At 34.8% G+C, this 23,854-nt stretch overlaps 1 protein-coding gene across 1 annotated transcript in view; it reads right to left on the reverse strand.

Moving 5' to 3' along the window:
- Positions 1 to 23,854, reverse strand: part of DPP10 (dipeptidyl peptidase like 10) — a 559,220-nt gene that overhangs the window by 415,831 nt on the left and 119,535 nt on the right. Inside the window, exon 3 of the mRNA XM_031451288.2 lies at positions 215 to 310. Within this exon, the coding sequence (XP_031307148.1) occupies positions 215 to 310 (96 nt within the window). The remainder of the gene's footprint in view (positions 1 to 214; positions 311 to 23,854) is intronic.

Raw genomic sequence — 23,854 nt, forward strand, 5'->3', positions numbered from 1 at the left:
CTGTCAATTAATGTATTAACCACAAATACCATTATTTAATTTTTTAAGTAACTTTATTTTTTAATGGAGGTACTGGGGATTGAACCCAAGACCTCATAGATGCTAAGCATGCGCTCTACCACTGAGCTATACACATCCCCTGCCCCCATGGTTATATACTTTTAATTATACAGAACTCAAAATAAATACAACCTATAAGAAGGTGTACACATACCATTGATCCATCGAGCATCTGGATCATGAAGCACAAAGTCTTTCCTGAAGAGGTCTTCTAGAGATAATCTGGTTTCTGATGAATTTGTGAGTTCATCTAAAAAAAAGTAAATTTTATGTTAGAAACTTATGTCAGTTTTTTAAAACTAATGAATTACAGTATTTGGACTATTTTGCTTTAAAACTGTTAACTAGATGACAACAGAAAGTGATCATTTTAATGTTTTTTTGGCATTAGAAGTTTGCCTGTTTCATGACATTTTACAGTAGGTTATTTTTGATGTTAAAATTGTCTTTAGCTACCATAGATTCAACAGATCGATCCCTTTGTTATGTAGTGATATATAATATGAAAGCAGTTAATAATTCCTATTGTGCACTGTGCCCCAGAGGATGCATTTTCCACTGTGTAACCGTAATCCCATTCAATACTTTCTAAAATCACTTCAGAATATTCTAATGATAAATTTACAGTTTTGTTATAAACACCAAAGATGAGAGTTTAGCACCCTAAACATATATGTTGAGTAAAACTTCCCAACTCAGAAGGAAGGTCACCAAATAAACTGAATAAATACCAAATTTCAATAATTACTACCCAACAAATACTAAGTGGACTTAAGAGTGAAATATAAAAATTGAAATAATATAATGCCAGAATATGAATGAAATGCACACATTTATATTAGTCCCTGACTTATGAACTAGGTGTACTTGCCTTTTAAATTCCAAGACCTAAGAATAGAAAGACAACATGGTTTAAGTACCGAAAATAAGGCAAGAGGCTATAGACAGGTTGGCAATGTTTCATTTTCTTGGGAAAATAATAGCATTGTTTACATACTGTATAAACTCATCTCTGCGACCTTTCAGCTGTGACCTTCACTCTGGTTGAAAATGTCAACGATACATGCTAACCTCATTAGATATTGTTTCTTAAAGGTTCAGCACTTTTTTCTTCCAGCTGAAAAGCTGGGGCAAGGAATCAGTAACTTCAAATGCAGTTCCCTTCAACATGAATCAACCAGGTATTTAACCATTAAGAAACAACTGAAAAAAATATTACAAATGGAACTGGTGAGAATTGTTTGACCCAAGCCTAGCATAAGATGTAATATATACAGATTTGCAAAACGAAATGCTCCACTTGACAGTCTGATACACTGAAACTTAAATTTACTTTATTCACCCAACAAATATTGGAACCCTTCATTTTCAAGGTGTTATGTCTCCCAACATCTTATGATACATACACATATCTATGCCCCACCCTGAGGGGCTCAGACTCACAAAGCAGGACAGAAGATGGCAGATGTCAGGATTAGGATGCAGAGTACTGTGTGAGTTCAGAGAAAGGAAGGAAAGTATCTTGTGCGGAGAAGGCTTCATTGCTGATGAGAATGAAAACTGGTATAGATACTCTGGAAGACATTTTGGTGGTTTCTTACAAAACTAAACATATAATCCAGTAATTGTGCACCTTAGTATTTACCCAGATGAGCTGAAAACTTAAAGCTATATGAAAACCTGCACATCGATGTTTATAATAGCTTTGATCTGTCATTGCCAAAATTTAGAAGCAACCAGTATGTCCCTCAGTAGGTGAGTGGATAAACTATGGTATATCTAGACCTCATGATATTATGCAATGAATGATTAAAAAGAAATGAACTATCAACCATGAAAAACATGGAGGGACTTTAAATATTTGAAAGGACTACATGCTGTATGATTCCAACTATGTAACGTTCTAAAAAGTAGAAACTATGGAGACAGTAAAAATATCAGTAGTTGCTGTGGTCGATACATGTCATTATAGATTTGTCCAAATCCACAGAACGTGCAGCACCCAGAGTGAACCCTGGTGTAAAATGTGGGCTTTGGGTGATGTCAGTGCAGGCGCGTGAGTTGTAATATACGTCTCACTCTGTGCAGAATGCTGACCACAGGGGAGGATCTACCCATGTGAAGGCGAGAGGAAGTGGGCAATCTCCCTACCTTCTGTTAATTTTTCCTTTGAACCTAAAATTTGTCTAGAAAATAAAGTCTATTACTTTTTTTTTTTTAAGTTAAATGACGTGGTCCTTACAGGTTTCAAAAGACAGCAGGGACAAGAGAAGGAACGAGAGCATTTTAGATGAAAGGATGAGTGAGTGTTGTTTGACAAAGCAAAGAAGCCTTGATTCTAGAATTAACTTTTGGTCATAGGAGTTTGGGATTTTAATCAGATGAGCTAATTTTATTAGGATTTCAGAAATACATTTATTCTATGAGATACCTCAATAAGACCAGATTTTGATATAGATCGTTTGCACAGTTTAAAGTTTCCTGAGATTGTATAAATGCACATAATTTGTCCCATCCAGTCTCTTCAATTCTTAGATGATTATATTTTACCATCTCTATTTGATATGCATTTATTTAGTTGAGCCAGTGAAATTTATATAGGCATGGGAGGGAGGAGAGTAGATTGTGCTAGCACAACCTATTAAATTAATAATTCTTAGCAACTGAATTGAAAAATTAACTGCATTACATATGAATAACCTTTTATATAATATATATATATCTGTTCTCTTCTAAAAGTTTTTTTTCTGCTCCTAGGTAAGTTCCGCATATTTTGTTGACAGATGTAAAACAAAAAAAACACCTTGTAAGGCAAATGCAGCACACTAAAAAATCTTGTTTTCAACTACTTTGTCAAATATGATTTTGGAAATTCACAAATATGTGTTATTTAATAGGAGCTTAGAAATCATATTAAGTTGGGAATCTTACAAAAATAGCACTATCTGTACACAGTAAATTGGAAAACTAAACATTTTGTAATATTAAGGTTTTTCATTCAGAACTTATTCCACTTATATTTTATGTATATTACTTTATCTTCCATTTTTATATAGATCCTTTACAGTTCCTATTCTATTTAGTAGTAACTATACAATTTACTATTGTGAACAGAATATTGCCCACTTTCTCTCAAAATGATTTTATACACACACACAGTTAATGATTATTCACCATATCAGATTTTCTTAAAAATGCCAATGGTAATTAAATCTTTTATTATTCAATTATATCATCTGAAAATGTTTTCTCTTTATCCTAAAGTTTAAACAATTCATATGTATGTATGTGTGTGTGTATATACACACACATATACACATACATAATATATATAAAATTTTTAGGTGTTGCAGATTCACATGCAGTTGTAGGAAATAATACAGAAAGATACATCCTTTGTACCCTTCATTTACTTTCCATCAATCACATATGATTAGCATTGATACCCTCCAGCACCTTTATTCAGATTTCACCAGCTTGACATGTATTCATTTGTGTACAAGTGTGTTATCTGTGGCTGTGTTTAGTTCTATGCAGTTGTATCCAATATGATGAACATCAGTAAAGACAGAACAGTTCCAGTATCTCCTATGCTGCCCTTTTATTACCATTGCCGCCCTCTGCAACCTTTGGCAACCACTAGTCTATTTTCCCTCTCTATAATTTTGTCATTTCAAGAATGCTGTGTAAATGGATTCATGCCTTATGTACTATTTTGAGAGTGGCATTTCTCACTCAGTATAATTCTCTGGAGAGCCACCTTAGTTGTTGAGTCTATCAATACTCTGTTCCTTTCTGTTGCTTGCTAATATTCCCCAGCATGAATGTACCACAGTTTGTTGAACCAATTCCCCTTTGAAGGAAATCTTGTTATTATTTGTAGTTTGGGGTTATTATTATTAAAACTACTATGAACATTTTTTACAGGTTTTTCTGTGAACATAAATGTTCTTTTCCTTGGGATAAATGCCAAAATAGACCATTGCCAGGTCACATGGTGCACATGATTAGTTTTATAAGAAAATGTCCGATGCTTTTGCAGAGTAGTTGTACCAGTAATGCATATATAATCTAGTTCTTCTGCAAGAATTTTGTGGGGTTTTTTTTAAATAAGCTATTCTGATACACATATAATGATATTTCATGGAGGTTTTAATTCGCATTTCTCTAATAGCTAATGAACATCTTTTAATGTGCTCATTTGCGATCTTTATATCCTCTTTAGTGAAATGTCTGTTCGTGTCATTTGCCCATTTTCTAACTGGATTTTGTGTGTGTGTGATTGTTTAACTGTTGAGTTTAGAGAGGCTTTTTCTTTTAAATCCTACATACAAATCATTTGTTTTATATGTCAACTTTTAAGTTTCTTCTAACCCTCTACCTTGTCTTTTCATCCTCTTAAAAAGAACTTTTGCAGAGAAAAATTTTTCAGCATTGATGAGGTCCAGTTTACCATTTTTCCCTTTTATAAATCATACTTTTGTTCTCAAGGCTAAGAATGCTTCAACTAATTCTGTGTCCTGAAGATTTTTTCCTGAAAGGCTCATAGCTTTCTATTTTACATGTAAGTCCCTAAATCATCTTCAATTACTTTTTGTCTATAATGTAAGGATTAATTAGGGGTACATCTTTTTTTGGCATATCAGATGACTGCTCCAGCACCATTGACTATTTTAGTGAAACAATGTTGAATAATAATGATGAAAATAACAATCCTTTTATTTCATTATTTAATGGTATTTTTCTAGATTTTTGGAAAGGAATATTTATTATGCTTAATTAATGTTTTATTCCTATGTCACTTAGTAATAATTTCAAATAAAAATTCTATGTCATAATATACACTTGCAGCTTCTTTTATATAAATTTTTTTTTCCTTTAATGTGTTGATATAAATGAAATTTCCTATTCCTAACTGCCCTCTATCTCTGTAATAAAACCCAACTGGTCATGGTGAATTATTTTTACACTGCTAGTTTAATATGTTAAATGTTTATTCAGATGTTTAGATTCTTTTTAATGAGTTAATGGTCCATTTTTTTTCATTTTATATTACACTGAGTGCTTAACATGTTAATATTCTTATTAAATATTTTGAACTTCATTTTCTGTTATCTGAAATAGTTTAATAATTTTAATAGGAAGGATGTTTCTTTTAACTCCAGTTGCCCCTAGAACTTATTATAAAATCAACTCATCAAAGTAATTCAAATTATTGTGATTAAATTCTCCATTTAAAAAGTAATCAGATATAACTCAAGGATAAATTTGTCTTCATTCATTCATTTTGTTTTCGTTCTTTTTTCTGTATTTCTTTCTTTCTTCATTTCTTTAAATTTTTCATAGCTGCCAGGCACTATCCCTGAGATCTCTTGAATTTTTCAGTCCTAGAATAGCGACTTCTTCCTTCTACCTATAGTGAATAATTAAGCTTCTGTTTTAATAGCCTGGGAGGCTAGCTTCTATCCCTGAGCTCCTTTTCTCTCTACATCTGAGCATAGTCTTTTGGGGTGTTCATCTTTTGTAATAAATCATCCCTTTTCTGAATGCCTCCCAAGCCCTATTTGGATGTTAGTATTTTCATTTGGGGGTGGAAACTCAGGGTCAGCAAAGTTAAAGATCTTGACAACGATCACGTGGTTAGTAAGAGGCAGGACTGAAACTGGAAGCTACACCTCTGACTTACTAAGCTGTACTGTCTCTCATAAGAAGTTTTCTTTCCTCATTCTCTTTAATACTGTGTTAATTAGGTATTTAAAATATACAATTTTACAAGTGATATTTTAAGAATATCCTTATTCCATTTTAGCCACAAGACCACTTCTCCTAATTGAAATTCAACTCCTCAGTGTACCCTCTCCTGACCATATTAGAATCCCATTCTGCTCCCACTTGCTCATGAAGGTACCGTTGCCACAGTCCTTCTATTTTCTCACATAGACAGTGTCACAGCATTCACAAAAAATGGGGGCTTTTTTGTTGTTTTCTTCCAGAAATATAACACATCAGCCTGAAGCTACCAATTTACCCTCTGCTCATTGTTGCACACCACGTAGTGTTAACGTCAGTAGCATCACCTGTCACATCTCATCAGCAAACATTTACAACCCACTTCCAACCTGATTTCTCCAGATGATTCTGACATAAATTAAGTTCCTGAGAAAACAGATTCCTGGGTACCACTCACACATCCCAGTCACGCACACTGAACGCTTGAGAAGTTTGCTTAGACAAAAATTGGTATTAGATTATAAATAATTTTAAGAGACGATCCCTCATGTAAAACTCCTTTCTTACAAATCTTCAAAAGAAGAAACTCTAACATCAATACTTATTCCTTAATATCAAGAAAATACAACTTTAGTTTACTATTCACCTAACTATTAGATACCTTCTGATGTGTATGCATATGTGAGTGTGGATATATGTGTGAAAGTCTGAGAACCTAATATATGTTGATAATTGCTATTATAAGTCTAAATATTTGTTAACCAAATAGGATTTCATGATTATGGTTATAATTATGAATAGCAACACAAAAATCCAGTGAGATGCACAGTCTAACAACAATCACAAGTATTTAAAGAACAGGGTAATCATTTGTAAAAGTGTTACAAGGTATAGAACCTTAGCTAAGACGTTCAGCTTGGCAACAGGAATGTAGAAACAGAATTGACATTAAACACTCCATGTTCTTTTCTGTTCTAGTCTGTCATTTAAGATCATAGACTTCTATTGGCATTTCTGTGCTTTCTTCCAAAAATCCAATCTTGCTTTTAAATGGTCTTTTGAAATAAGTTGGCTGCATAATCTTAGAAAAGAAAGTTCTCCAGTATTGAACTGAAGAAAAACTAATTTGTGACTTTCAGTACTTGGTTTCTCTTTACTGAAACTAATTGTGTTACTTTTTTAATCACATTTACTCTTGACATCAGAGGTTCAGAAAGATTCCTTTTAACTTAAGTCTTATTTGAAATAATTTCCTGTTAAAGCAGTAATAAAAAGAAAAATCGAATCAGGTAGTTATTCAGAATTTCCAACACGAAGAACAAAACTATTTCCTCTCTCTGCTCATGTGATTCTCTTTTCTCTGGATGGCCAATGTACCAGCACCTTTATTTCCCACTGCTGCATTTAAATCTCTATTTTTCCTTAAAGGTTATTCTCATTTCCCATGTTTCGTGTCAGTATAAGCTAGTTTTCTGGTGTATTTCCATTTTAAAACATTATTGATTGTTTAAAGTTCATGGAAAGGGTAACACCCCTTCCACCCCTCCTTATGTATCTAATTGAAAATACAGAATGCAAATCATAGCAGTCACAGCCAAATTCCAGATCTTTTCCAAATATTTGCTGATTGTACATTTCCTAACTAGACTTTAACATTTCATTTTTAATACTTAATAGCTGAAGCATTAACCTCCTTCTTATTGTACATTGTTTTCCCATTCCTTTCTTTCACTAGGATGCTGAAATACAGCATAGCAGACTAAATATTGTCAACATTTATGTCCTTTGAGATCAGATATAAGGTCACAAGTTCTTTTTAATGTTTCCTAATTTATCACCAAGAAAATGAACAAAGGTTTATGACTTCCAGTTAAGGAACTATATAGTTTGGAATGAAAATTTGAAGAATAAAATACATGTCTTTGAAACAGAAGAGAATGACATGTCCTGGTACCAGTTACATCTTTTTTTTTTTTAATAAAGACATATATGGAAATCATTAAGCAAAGTACTCAGCTGAATTAATGTCAGCCATTGTCATTATTATTAAAATGTTAGAAGGTATTGGTCAATAAAAAAAAATAGTTTTTAAATTTCCAAACACAAAACATTTTTCCTTCCTTTGGAATATTTGTCCCTTTCATAGTTCCCTTCAGCCTAAACGTTTCCATTATGTTCTTGGAGGTACCCTGCCAGAGGGACAGTATTGAGTTGCATCTTATAGTAGAAAAATGTAATAAAAGGTAATGTTCACTCAGAAGTCTCTTTTTGAAAGAAGAGCATCTGACTATGTTGAATTTGCAAGGTCAAAAATATGAATCACAGGAATGATAAATTATAAATCAGTCCTGTCAGTGAAGGAAACTTCAAGCAGCGTATCACTTGGTACTGTGAACGCCAGCTCACCCATTCAAGCAACAGCACAAAGGGAATTAGCGTATTGTATACCATCTGTTTTATAGTCCCAGAAAATTCCCTTTGTTCCTCTTGGTATGCTAAGAGTTTCCTCCTTCTATCTCTTTTGCCTTTTCTTAATTCAGTATCTTGTGGCAATAGCTAAGCTTCTTGAATAAAGAGGCCAATTTGTCATCCTCATCAATTCTACCTCCTAGAACCATTTTTGATTCAGATTAACCCTCTGTCTTATAAAGTCTAATTATGTAGACTTATATAAATCTAATATAATTATAAGCATTATAAGACTTATAAAATTATAAAGTCTAATTATATAGGGTTATACAGGCTTATATATACTCTTCAAATTGGAAGACAATCTGATTGGGAAATAAATTCAATGAATGTTCTTTCTTGAGTCTATTTTCAGCATGTAGCCTTCATAGAGAAAGCCCTGTTTTAATTATAAAAAGTCATTTAAAAATTCAGCTACGTGGAAAGTTACTAAATTATAACCAAAGCTGTGTCTCTGTTGAATAGAGTAAAGAGGACAGCTGGCAAATAAGATATTATCTGTCAGTTTTTTCCCACTCTGCCCCTTTTTTTCATCATAAATAGCATTTCTAGAAAATTTACATTGAATATAAAAGTACTGAAATAGGGATTACAAGAAGTTTGCCTCCTATTATCCACTCATCTTCTCCAAGGTTCCTAGTACAAAGTTATCAACTTACTCTCCTATCTGTATTCTCAAAAAAGGGCAAGCATGCATGCTGAAGTAACAGTAATCAGAGTCAGGAGGTCAGATTCCAATCGTACTTAAACCCTTAGCTAGTGCATTTGCCCTTGGCTAGATCACTCCGTCTACTCGGGCACAAGTTTCTTCATTTATAAAGAGAAAAGGTTGGACTAAATTACTCTATGGCTAGCTGCATTCCAGAGACTCTAACAAGCTCTCCTAGGGCAGAGAAAGGAGCTGGGTGGGTGGGGATTACATGGTTAAAACTTCAACCAGGACAGCTCTGTCTTGAAATCTTTCACTTCCTCATGTAGAATTTTATTAATTCTACACACACACAATGACCCATAATGTAGCTTGCATCTCTAAGATGCCCTGATTTCTGTTATATTTTGTACTCATTCTCCTTATTTTCAGCATCAAATAAGGAATGTACTTTCAGGTTCTGAAGGACTTACTAAATTCTACCTCAAACTTGCCGTCTCTTGAATAAATAAATCAAGAGCTTTAGGATTTACTCATTGGTTTCATTAGTCAAATTAGTCAATTATTCAAAGCACTAATCAGTCTCAAACCTCTTTCTGAGACTTTTTCCAAATTAAATCTCCTGAATTTGAGTACAGAACCTAAATATGAGAAATGGACTTACACAGAGGCCTTTCACAATGTCAGAAGTAAAGGCGAATTACAGACTGATACACGTATACACTTACACACAAACACATACCCTGGAAATGAAGTCTTCTTTTTAACCCTAAAGTTTTGTGGCTCTACTTTGGGCCTCTGAGGAAAGCCACACTTGAGTTCCTTCCCCAGGAATTTTTATTTCAATCACATTACCATAAGCAAATTTTTGTCCATGTCTGTATTACCCTACAGGAGAGGTTTGCAGAGCATAGTTCATGGGCAACTGGTGGACAGTAGTTCTAAAAATCAAAATGATATTCAAAGCCATACCAAGGCACATCTTCCTTTTTACACTGGGTTGAAATTCTCACTGCCAGAGCAAAACCGAAGTGGATGAAACTACAGGCACCTTACTGAGAGTCAACAAACTATACTATAGCATCTTGTTCTTTATTGTTTAAAATGCTCAAAACATGCTTTAAACAATCCTATTTCACTTACGAGTTTCCTTAATACAATTCTAAAAATTGTTCACTATATTAAATCTTGATCTTTTTAATATTTGTGTAATGAAAAGGGAGTTATGCCTCCGCCACCAAAAAAAAAAAAAAAAAAACCAAACACTTCCACTGCATAGCAACAGGATAGTTGGTCCAAAGAAAATGCAGGCAGCTGCTTGAGTTATGAACTAAACTAACCACTTTTTTTCCTGGAACACCATTTTTAGTGGCAAGAATGAGAAACTATGATTATTTAGATTTAAGTATTTGGCAAATATTTTCCTCAAAATAAAATGAGCCTCTAACTTTAAAAAAAAAAAAACAACCCACAATTGCTGTATTTGTTACAAACTCTAAAGTTCAAGTTTTCAAGCAAAAAAAAAAAAAAAAAAAAATTAAAATTTTACAAAACCTGTGTTTACCTTGAGTTTGACTACTTTCTGAAACTCTTCAAGTGAGACTTTTCTACTTACATCATCAATGATATTAACTTTCTTTTTAATACTGTATAATAAGCTCTACCGTCATTTGAAAGTGGACTAATGGACTCAGTGGACTAATATTTTCCAAATGACACACTGCATAATGTTACAGAGTCATGCACAGGGAAAAGATCCATTCAAAGTGCTGGATGGACCAATGGATTTTAAAAGCAGAGCATTGATATTTATTGATAGGGTTGAAGGTTTCACACTGTAACTAACCATTGAGACTCTACTGCTGATCAAGTTTTCAAGAAGTATCTGCAATTATGGAAAAATGTGACTTAAAAATTATGAGGCCAGGATTCCTTCATATACCTCAACCAAAACAAATTCTTGTAAAAGAATTAACACAGGAGTATGTATGAGAATCCTACAGTCTCCTATTAAACTAGACATTAAATATTTGCAAAAATATCAAATGACATTCTTACAAATTTTTGAAAAGGTAACTATTTTCATTATATATTATATATATTTACAGGTAATAGTTTTATTTTGCCATTTTAAACGAATACAGTTTGTTTTAAATGTCCAGATACTAATTTTAAATTTCTACTCCAGAAAATATTTATAGGTTTAATTCAAATGCCCTAAAGCATTTTTGTATCCTCAGTGATTTGTTAGAGTACCCTCAGTTAAGCCTTCCTCTGTGTATGTTGTGTATTTTATTAAGTTTATTTTACACACATTTCAAACTGCTAAGGTTATATAGTAAATATTACTCTTGGTCTCTACAGATGTGGACTCTTTTTTGATTCAGTAATAACATCAGATTTAATGATCATACTACATTGTTATTTATTATGTTCATCATCAAGAACTTTTATGAACTATTTTTGACAGTCTAATTTTTAATGCAAAAGTGAATAAATTTGTCACTGGTCAATATTTACTGAAAACTCAGTTTGTATCGCTAGTGCAAACTATTATGCATGATACAATAAATGAAGGAAACAACGTAAATGGTAAAGATACCAACCTGTGCTTAATGGCTTCAAATATAACAAGGAACTCAGGTTGATCACAAATGACAGAGGGCAGTGCACATAAATTGTGTCAGTAAAGCTTGTTATTAGAGTGATAACAGTGAACATAAAGGAACAGGCAGAGCCAAGAGCTAGTCTTCCTCTAGCAACATCAAACAACTAAGCAAACTATCAGAATAAACTTTGTCAGAACTCTGGGAAATAATCAGATGTTTACAAAAGTCAAGCGAACACTGAATCAAGAAAAAAGCAACTTAAAAACAGTAGCAAAGCTTGTGGCATTTTTATTTGCCACCACCCCAACTCCCTTACTGTCCCTTACTGGCAATTTTTGAGTCAGCAGCCTGCATTTGGAGTACGGGACCCTGGCCCCTGGTTCTAGAGGGAGCAGAGTAGATTTTATTCTCAAAGGATTGTGTTTGCCTGCTCTAAACTGTCTTGACCAACACAAGGCACTTATTTTTGTTACACTTGACCTAGAACACTCAGGGCAGAAAAGTAGTGGGTATTCCTCAACATCGTAAAGCAAATGAACACGCCACAGCTACATGGGGGAAAAGACACCGTCAAGGCACAGTTCAGAGCATCCAAAGCTGGGAGGAAAGGCTGGGAAATAAGAGAGGTTCTTTGGGAAATTAGGCATTTAAAAAGCCACATGTATGCCCAATGCAGGATGCATGTTCAAAAACGATCTGAAGATACCCTAAGTTTTCAACTCTGGCCAAACTCTAAGCTCAGTACGCACAAGAAGTGAAGGCTAAGGTAGGATTGTAAATTATCTGAATAAGTGTTTCAGAACAGAACTAATTTGAAAAGAATGAGAGGGTTTTTTTTCCTCCCTTCTCCCCACCTCCACTTCTTGGCTCCTGACAATCTTTCTAAAAACACTAGCTAAACACAAACTATAGGAACAGTGACTTTGGAGACCACAAATCACAAAGAATACTGACTTTCCAAAATCAATATCTCAATATTAATCAATCAATATATATTCAAAAAAGATATATACATAAATATGTATGTATATATCACTTTCTCCAACAACACTGCAATACATTCTTTTCAAGTACATGAAACGTTCTCCAGGATAGACCATATGTTAAGCCACAAGACAAGACTCAATACATTTAAAAATATTGAAATTATTTAAAATAGCTTCTCTAAATGTGATGGAATGACGGTAAAAATCAATAACAGAAAGAAAACTGGAAAATTCACCTATATGAGGATAATAAATGATACACTTATAACAAGCAATATTTCAAAGAAATCACAAGGGAAATTAGGAAATACTTTGGGACAAATCAAAATGAAAATATGACATACCCAAACTGATAGGGCTCAGTGAAAACGTTACTCAAAGAGATACTCTTAGTGCTAAACACCTCCATTAAAAAACAACAATCTCAAATCAATAACCTAACTATAATGAAAAGATATAGAAAAAGAAGAGCAAATTAACTAAAATCTAGCAGAAGAAAGGAAGTAATAAACATTATAAGGGTGATAAATAAAATAGGGAATAGAAAACCAATGGAAAGAACTAATAAAATCAAAAGTTTGTTCTTTGAAAAGAACAAAATTGACCAAATTTTACTTAGACTGACTAAGATAAAAAAGAAAAAAGGTGCAAACGGTAAGTCAGTTATAAAAGTGGAAGCACTACTAAAATTTTACAGAAATGAAAATGATCATGAAAGAATACTATGAATAATTATATGCTAACAAATTAGATAACTTAGACAAGATGGACACATTTATAGAAACACCCACACTACCACACTGACTCAAGAAGTGAAAAACCTGAACAGACCAATTGCTAGTAAGACTGAATCCATAACCAAAAAGCCCCCAACATCGAAAATTCTAGGAGCAAATGACTTCACTTGTAAATTCTGCCAAACATCTAAAGTAGGATTAATGCCAGTTCTTCTCAAACTCTTCCAAAAACTAGAATAGAGGGAGGAATACCTAATAACTCATTCTGTAAGTTTTAGAAATATTCTGGCCCAAATCCAAACACAACATATGAAAAAAGTTAGTATTCCTTATAAGTATAGATGCAGAAATCTTCAATTAAATACTAGTAGAAGACAGCAGATTTTTTTTTAATTGGCCAGCCAAATTCTGCAGCACATCAAAAGGATTATGCACTATCAGCAAAGAGGGCTATTCCAGGACCATAAGGGCAACCTGACAGAAGGAAAGCAGCCAATGTAATACAACACCTTAATAGAAAAATGAGGAAAAGCACATGACCATCTCAATTGATGCTAAAATGCATTTGACAAAACCTGTCATTCTTTCTTTATAAAAACATTTTAAAAACTAGGAACAGAAGGAAACTTCCTCAATATGAAATGAAGTCTTTATGAAAAGCCCACAGCTAAGGCAGTAGTCAGTGATGAAAGACTGGAAGCGTCCTCCCATGATCAAGAACAAGACAGTGATGTCCACGTTCACCATTGCTACACAAAATGGTACTGGACATTCTAACCAGAATTCTAGCCAAGCAAGAAAAAGAAATAAAAGACAGCCAATTTGGAAATGAAAATGTAAAACCATCTCTATTTCCACATGTCATTGTCTCCTATATATAGAAAATTGAAAGACTCTACAACAATCTTCCACAGCTCGTAAGTAAATTTAACATTGTGCATTTTGAGTGTTGGATCAACACTCAAAAATCAGCTGTATTTCTATGAGTCAGCAATAAATAATCAAAAATGGGTATTAAGGAATCAATTTGATCTAATCCACTCAAAAGAATAAAATACTTAGGAATAAATTTAACTAAGAAGGTAAAGAATTTACATTTAAAAATATAAAACACTGCTGAAAGAAATTAAAGATAGAAGCAAGTGGAAAGATAATTTCTGTTTAATGATTGAAAGAATATTTCAAAGTGATGTAATGCAAACATTATCAAAATCCTAATTGCCTTTTTTTGCAGAAATGGAAAAAATCCTCAAATCCATATGGAATTGTAAAAGGCCCTGAATAGGCAAAAAAACTAAAAGTAAATTTGGAGCACTCACATTTTCTAATTTCAAAACTTACTACAAAGCTGCACTAATCAAAACTGTGGCATAAGGTTAGACACAGACCGATGCATTAAAATTTCAAGTCCTTAAATAAGCCAATATTATCTATGATAAATGATTATCAACAAGAGTAAAAAAATAACATTCAGTGGGTAGGAATAGTCTCTTCAACAAATGTTTCTAGGTGGAATGTATGTCCACGTGCAGAAAATGAAGTTGGACTTTCTACCTCAAAATCAATCAGTGCCCTAATTATATGAGCTAAAATCGTAAATCTTCGTGCCTCTGATTTAGTGATGGGTTTTTAGATATAATGCCAAAAGCACGAGTAACCAAAGAAGAATAGATAAACTGGACTTCATAAAAATTAAGAAGTTTTGTGCATCAAAGGACACTGTCATAAAGTGAAGACAACCTACAGAATGGAAGAAAAAATGTGCAAATCATATATCTAGAAAGATTATTATCCAGAACACAGAACTACAACTCATCAGCAATAAATCAAATAACTCAATTAAAACATGCACAAGACTTGAATAGACAGTTTTTCAAAGAAGATACACAGATGGCCAATAAGCATATGAGAAGATGCTCAACCACACTAATCATTAGGGAAATGGAAATTAAAACTACCTGAGATGTCACGTCAGATCTCTTGGATGACTATCATCAATTAAATGGAAAATAACAAGTATTGGTGAGGACGTGGAGAAACTAGAACACAGGTATGCTGCTGTTACAAACGGAAGACGGTTGGGTTGCTGTAGAAAATAGTTTGGTAGTTTCTCAAAAAAGTTCAACATGAATTACCATGTAACTCTGCAGTTCGATTCCTGGATACATATCCAAATATTGGAAACAAAAAAATGTGTATACACACATGTTTATAGCAACAGCATTCTCAGTAACCAAGAGGTGAAAACATTCCAAATTTCCATCAGCAGATGGATGGACAAGCTGTGGTACATACATGCACTGAAATCCTGTTCAGCTGTAAGAGGGATTGAAGTGTTGACACGTGACAATGTGGATGAACCTCTAAAACGTTATGCTAAGTGAAGGAAGTCAAACCAAAAAGGTCACACAGTTTTCCATCCTATTTATACGAAATATTCAGAATAGGTAAACTTACAGAGACAGAGTGTAGATTGGTGACTACCAGGAACTGGGGCAAGTGGAAAATGGAGAGTAACTTCCTAATGGGCACATTATATTTTCGAGTAATAAGATGTTTTGGAACTAGATATAGTTGGTTGCATACCTTGTGAATATACTAAATGCCATTGAATTGTTCACTTTAAAGTGGATAATTTTAGGGTATATGAATTTCATTTGAGTTAAAATTAAATGAAAAATTATCAGCACAAGAATTTCAAAGAAGAAAGACAGTGAATGTGTTAAGAAGAGGTAATTCAAGTAACTAGAACTCCTAAATGCTGAATTGTAACCCGTATAAAAAAGTAAAATTCATCAGGTCTGTTTTTCTAACGCTATATAATCACTGATGCTGTCCCCGAGAAAGCAGGGTAGGCTACAAGTCTAGGATCAGAGACCTTCTACACCCCATGCAAGAGTCAAATTATGCACAGATTTAAGGCACAGTCTTCTATTTAAGGAAGGATGTTTTCTAATTTCATTGATTCCAGTTTTTCCAGAGAATTTTCCCAGCTGGATTTTACATTCAAATGAACAATCTTAGACCAAGAGAAAGAGTGTGTGAAAAAATAAGCCAAAACAATTAACAAGCATTGAAATTGCTCCAGCTAAATTTTCAATTTCCAGAGGATGCCAGAAAGTGAGAGATTATTTAGTTTAAAATACTGTTTTAACTTAAGGGTAATTTATTTTTACAGATACTGTATCTTCTTAGACCTAATAAATGAACTCTGGAATGAGGTGGCTTCAGTTACACTTCAAAGCCAAGGAATTGGATTTTAAAGTCCCTGGCAGATAATTGCATATTAAAATATCCCCTTTCACAAATACAGGAAGCAAATGCATGTTAATTTTTTTTTTCCAGGAGGAGGGGAAATTGGATGCAACTTCCTCTCCTAAGGAAACTTTGCTTCTCAAGGACCAGGCTATCTTGATCCCCCATTTTCAAGGCCAGGCTATCATATTCCTAAAGTAAATATTTCTATTAGAAGAAGGCAAACAAAAAATATGGCATATTTAAAGTTGTACAGTGACCTGTAATTTTTATACGATGTGATTTAGGAAAGAAAATATTCACTTATATTTTATCATGAGTATTTGAAGTCTCAGAAAAAAATATGATAGCTGAGAGAGAATACATGTAAACTTTTCAGTTGCCTGGTTCTGTCCCTTCCTCCTTGTCTACCTCTGGTTCACCCCAGCTTAAATTTCTCCTTTGCTTTGCATTCCCTTTTAGGAATACACAGCATTAATTCAATCATTAAAAGAAAGAAAAAAAAGTCAGAATAAAGCAGAGTTCATTTTTCTTCTTTTTTTTTTCTGAAATGTTTCTGCCCATGTTTCCATAGGTATAATATAGATCTTTAACTGTAATTCAAAGATTAGAGACAGAAGGGCCAGGAACAGGAACCCAGCCTCCCCACGTTCTAGTTGTGTTGTGTGACAAGCAATTTAACTTGCATGACTTACCTGAACAATGTAGACTATGAATAAGATAATAGTAGAGAGTTCATGTTAGTTGTGTAAGGATAAATAAAGTAGTACATTTTATTACGGAATACAATTCCTGTCATATAACAAGCCGATAACAAATTAATGTTACTTATTAACAGATTCTCTTCTGTCTCTGGTAAAATGAACACATTATAATGTAAACTAAATCCATGATTTATCTGATTGGGCCATACAAAAAGATGAAAATAAGTGAGGAAATAAAATCTGACTTAAAAATAGAAATGCCACTAAAAAGCAAAGACAAAAACTACATAACTACTCGTACTTCATTTGTTCCAGAGAAAATTATTTTTCATTCAACATAAGAGATAAATCTGTTAGAAAAAGCAACAGCAATCCGTGTTATCTGGGAGGAAACTGTTAGAATCTGTCATTGTTTTCTCTTTGGCAGCCTGATTATGTCTGGGTAATACCATATTCAAATGTGTTCATCTGTGTGGTTTCTTGGAAAAACAAGCAGAGGCAATTTAGCTTATGTGTGCCAATACAACATAGCTCTTTTTTTTAATTCAACAAAATAAAATAAACGATTTGCATCTTGGTCGATGTTGATGTTTACAAGTAAGTACTGCAAATCTCAAAATCTGTAAAACATTATTTCCCCCCTCATAAAGGCATAATGGGATAGTTTAATTGTTGCTCTGACATTTTAAAACACAGGTCAGATGCTTAAATGACACCTTTTAAATTACAGCTGCCAAGAGATTGCTCGCAACAGAATATAACATGACATTTTAACTAACTCTAACCAGGAGCTATTATTTTTGTAGAACATAATGGTAACCAGAATAAATTCATTTTGAGTTTTTGCATAACAATAACAAATCAGCTGTCACCAGTCCAATAAAGTACTTAATTTTATCAACTGTTTATTGGGGAAAAAAAATTTTTATAAATAGAGACAGATTAATCTTTTCCAAACCTCATTTAAAAGGGTCAAATCATTCTTTTTTTAAAAATCCTGATGTCTAAGACAGTAGGAAGAAAGATCTTTTTGCCTCAAAGTCATATTTGCAGACACATACCAAGGCGAGGACATGAACTGAAGTCAGTCTGATAGCAAGGTCACCTCAATCACTATCTGCTGTAAGTTCTCCGCAAACTCGGTACCTAAGTCATCCAAATTCTGCTGGCCTTAGACCTACCATCCAGAAAACAACTCTACCTTCTTTAAGTGGTTTCTTATGAGGAATAAATGAGATGATTGGGCATTCCCTTTGTAAAATATACATAAGCTTGTATTTCTTCAAATTAAGACACACATCCTTAAATGTTAACTTAATTTTGTTTTGTTTTGTTTTCTTTTCCTTTCCAGAAAGGGTTCCTTAAATTTCTTGGGTTCCCTCTACTTCCCTGGTTCTAAATTTTGTCTCAAATGAACACTTTGAGCCCAACTTCAAGGATCAGATCCTTCTCTAACATTAAAGACTTATCTAGCCATCAACATCACAGTGGCAATATCAACCTGTATAAATTGTTTCCCAAAATGAAGTCTAGTGTAAAAGTTTTACTATCAGGGATACCTCTAGAAGGGAAAATAAAGCCTATATAATGGAACTGGACAATCCCTATTAAATGATTGTTTAACTGAGATTAAGCAGAGTTCTGATGTTGCCAACTAAAAACTGTCACTTGCCATTTGCCTCTCCAAGGATTAAGTCACAAGTCACTGCAGTTGCTACCCTTCAACACTCTCTGAAGAGTCCAGAGTGGAGATCAGGAATGAGGCACCGTGTGCTCTGGGAAAACTGGCAGAACAGGCCTTCAGATAATTAGATATTTTGGGAGAAGATTTTATGAGCCCAAATTCTTGTGTCTCCTCATATCTAAAAAAGCACCAAAGTCATTAACAGTGTCATCTCCTCCTCGTGACCAAGAGCAAGCCTCTGCCAAAATGTGTGCTTAACTGCACATTGCCCCTTCACTGAAATCAGAATACTGAGTACCCCCTGCCTCTTCAAAGCACTTTCTCAGAGTTATCTGAGATGCTGTCTCCCAGGTTATAGTCCTCATTTTGCTCCAAATAAAAGTTAAGAGAAATATCATATGATATTGCTTATATGTGGAATCTTAAAAAAAAAAAAAAAGGACACAAATGAACTTATCTACAAAACAAGAACATAGACATAGTAAACAACCTTATGGTTACCGGGGAAAGGGGGTGGGAGGGGATAAATTTGGGAGTTTGAGATTTGCAGATGTTAGCCACTATATATAAAAAATAGATTTGAAAAAAGTTTCTTCTGTATAGCACAGGGAACTATGCTCTATATCTTGTAATAACCTTTAATGAAATAATATAAAAATGAATATATGTATGTATATGCAAGACTGGGACATTGTGCTGTACACCAGAAATTGACACATTGTAATTGACTGTACTTCAATTAAAAAAAAGAAAGAAACAGACTCACAGACATAGAGAACAAACTAATGGTTACCTGAGGGTAGAGGGGGTGGGAAGGGATAAACTAGGAATTTGAAAACTGCAGCTCTTGGGGAGTGATGGAAATGTTAGCTATCTTGATTGTGGTGGTGTTTTCATGGGTGTGTACATTTATCAAAATTTATCAGATTGTACATCTGAAATATGTATAATTTATAGTACAGGAATCATGCCATAATAAAGGTGTTAAAAATACACCAAAAAAACCCCTTAACTCACAACACTCACATTGTGCTTTTTCATTTTTCAGTTGACATGTCTTATACATGAATGCTTGACTTCTTTTATGCTCTGATAGACCTGTGAAGATCGACCCAAGATGCTCACCTAGAGAAGGTACTAAAGGAATAAAAAAAAAAAAAAATGCCTACAAGCAAGATCTAGAGCTAACAGTGAAGACAGTTTCAGTGCTTCACCATGTTGTCTCTTGTAAACCATAAGAGTGAATTAACCTGATGACCCTGTGTTGACACTGACTGATTACAGACTCCAATCAAAGGGCAAGAGGCCACTGTGGCTGAAGAATTGGTGGAGTAAACACATCCTACAGGTGGCTATTTCAGCATGGCAACCAGATTGAAGAGCTTGGTGAATATCCTCTACCGAACACATTCTAATTAATAAGACACACATCTCTAATTTCAAAATAGATCAAAACGGGTAACTGTATTCTGTGTGAAATGTTTCCTGGCCATGTTCACGGTCATGCTACCTTAAAAAATAAATATGAGACTGCAGAGTAAACGTATAGCTAACTAAGACTAGTTCCCACAACTTACAGCATAAATGTACACTCATATATTTGTAGAGTATAATGATTGATCTCGTGTTACATATTCTTTTTTCTCTGAATCTAATACAAACAAAAACTATGTGGGCTTGATCAATCCATCTAAATAAGTCTGCCCTTTAATGAGAAAATAAAATGGAATGAAATTTTTTTTTCTTTCAGAAACAGGTCCTTATTAAAGAAATACTTGTTGAATGGTTAACCCACTCTTCAAAAATAATTAGGACTTCTCTTGGCAGGCAGGGAAGTTGCTGACAAGCTTGGAAATTAGGACACCTGTGTCAAATTACTTCTGTAATAAAATCTGCAATCAAACCAAAATTACAATGAACATGTGATTCTCTGGTTATAGGCTTACATCCCTTACCTGCAAAATGGGATGCTATTTTGAGCAAAACATGTTCTAAATCATTTCTTAGACTAGATAACTCTTTGTACACTGTCTCCCCCACCCACTCCAAAAAAAAACCCCACTAAAATATATTTTCAGGGTAGAAGGGGCTTAGTGAGAGAGCTTACCAGATTTAGTCTATTGCTATGTGTATTACTAAATATGACACTATTAGTGCTCTTGTTTGATTAGATCATAGCTATTAGAGCTGTGATGAACTTCAAGAGATCACCTCACATTTTGGCAAACCAAAGATGCCCTTTTCTTTAATCAGTCAAGGTCAAAGGAGGTAAGTGATTTGCCCAAGGTCATATAGCTAGAAAAGGAAGGCATAATGATTTCTGATCCTCCTCCTTCTTGGAAAAGTTGTTATAGAATCAGCCCTTTGTTCTAAAAGGCCCAGTGTCTTGCTGTATAATTTCAGGATCAGAAATTTCCTCTCCTTCCCTTCCTGGTTGAAAGTTGCCATTTGCCTAACTGGCTTTACCTAGAAAGCTGGGCCTTGGGGACATATGTGTGGACAAAGGGAAGATCAGAGGGGGATATTTCCTGTTATCGCCTCCGTTGGAGGTTTTCCCCTGGGGTTGGGGGGGGGTCTCTTCTAACACTGCTGAGGGGTCTCAAGTCTGAGGGTTAGAACAGGGAGGCCCGGTGCAGTTAGCGCTCTGAGGTTTGACCACGGTCGTGCCCAGGCCCAGAGACCTGCCAAGCCCGAAGTCCACACTAGTGGTCCTGATGCACATTCTAGTCCTCAGAACCAGAGGTTAAACAGACTCGGGTTCTTTCCTGTCTGATGAGGGAGGCAAAACCAGATAACTTCTAAGAGTACTTCAAGGCTTAGGACTCAGGCCTTGGGCCAGAAACCGTCGGTCTCCTGGCCTTCTGTCCCATTCTGCTGCGGGGTGTGAGGCCATGCAGCCAGGCTGGTGTCTGCCTGCTCAGAACTCGAGCAGATTCCTAACCACCATCATCCCTCCTCCTCACTTAATCTGTTTAGACTATCTTCCAGCCCCTGGTGACACTGAGTTTACAAACAGAGAGTATCTGTAACCGGCTGATTGCTTTCTGTAGCAATGCTTTTTCCACACTAGCATGCTGACTTTTCTTTTTCATTTCATAACATCCCTGCCAAAAATAACAGTGAAATCCAAAGACATGTGAATATGTGGTATGTAGGAAAAACTTAGGAAACTGTAATTCTGAATAATAATTGCCACTTTCATTTGTATGATTATCTTGTATGAAATTAACTCTCTGGGTTAGGGGTGTGTGGTTGTATGTTTGTACAGTTGGGGCAGAAGGGATTGGAAGTGACAGATATAAAGTAGGGGGTGGCGAGGCCAACCCCCATAGTCCCTAGGAAGCTGTTAAGAACTCCATAACCGTCTACTGATGTGTGAACAAATGAACAGACCACTGAAAGGCTGACTCCGGATTCAACATCTAGTACTTTTCCATCTGCCATCATTTAACATTGAAATCACAGAAGATCCCTATTCCTGGAAGACTTTATAGTCTTTCTTAGGAATCCCCCTCACATAGCACTGTGTGTGGCATTCTGCCTGGTGATCAAGAAGTACTTAACAGTAGCAGTAATAAGAGGGATGGCGGCGGCAGCTCTCCACACTGTATCAGACACCTCAATTTTATCATCTCGTAGTAACACTGTATAATCGGCACTAAGAGTTGCACCCATCACACAGATGAGTGACATGACAGGCAAAGGTTAAGTAACTAGTCAACTTCACAAAACTAGTAACTTACAGAGTCAGAACTCAAGCCAATGTGTGTCTTGTTTAAACCCTTGCTTTAATAAATGAGTAAGTGCATGACAAAATGAATGTAGCTATACTGTGTTTTTATACTGGGGCAACCAGGAAAGGGTTGGGTAGAGGAGGTTTAATTGAGTGAGTGTCCAGCTCTGTAAGGTCTTGGTTATACCAAACTCGCAAAGACATCAAAGAATCACTACGGCAGCAGAGCAAGTCCCTGGGGAAAAGGAAACTAGAATCAGACAGAAGAAAGTTCAAGAGACACACACAGGCATTCTGACACTCATTTCTTCCACCTGGTTAGCAGTCACCAACAGAAGACAGTGAAACAAGTCATTCATTTTTTAATAATCATGTCAGAATCGCTATGGTTAAGTGAAACACTACACTGAACATAAGCTCATCTTCCTTTAACAGAGATTCTTGGCATTTGGTAGGAACTCACAGCCATCACATTGCTCAGTTACACTGTACAGCAGATGTACAAATGAGCCGGTTAACAAAGGATTCCCGGAGAGAATGATGGATAAGCCAGCTCTTACCAGGGAAATTTTTTTTTCCTTCTTTCTGTTTCTTAATTATTCTTCTTTTCCCCTTTCCTCTCTCCTGACTCCCTTAATTTCTTTCTCAATCTCTTCATACGTTAAATAAAAACTACAAACTATATTTTTGGAAATTTACACATCTCAAAGTCAAACTTTTTTTCAAAGATGATGTGTTTCACAAAGTACCATATTGGAACAACCAATACTGCAATTTGTATAATTAGTCACCATAACTAGTTGACTAAATGACTCCAAAAGAGAGCCTCTGTTAATCACATGTTGTAAAGAGGAAATGAGTTCAACATGTTTAAGGGGCTTATAAATAACAAAGCTGGGGCAGGAACTGAACTATAAATACACAGCGTTTAACAACAGGCTGGAGCTGTGTAGCTTCAGCTGACTTGGGGACTAGCTCAGTCCTGTCACAGCGCTGACTGTTTATTCTAACGCTGAGCCACGTATGGTGACCAGTCTCTGAGCAAGCTAGTTGGGTGGCTTGTAGTGGCATGCCAATTCTTTGTTTTTGGAAGACAGCTGGAGTTTAAAGTGGGAGTAACCTCTCTCTGCCTTTCATACCAGTACCTACTGAGGAGGAGTAAAGCTTCTGAGTACTGATTTAATCCCCAAAGAACAAAACCTACTGATAATCTACATATCAGTGTTCAACTCTTTAAC

The sequence above is a fragment of the Camelus dromedarius genome, chromosome 4 (genome assembly GCF_036321535.1).
Source record: "Camelus dromedarius isolate mCamDro1 chromosome 4, mCamDro1.pat, whole genome shotgun sequence".
NCBI classification, from domain to species: domain Eukaryota; kingdom Metazoa; phylum Chordata; class Mammalia; order Artiodactyla; family Camelidae; genus Camelus; species Camelus dromedarius.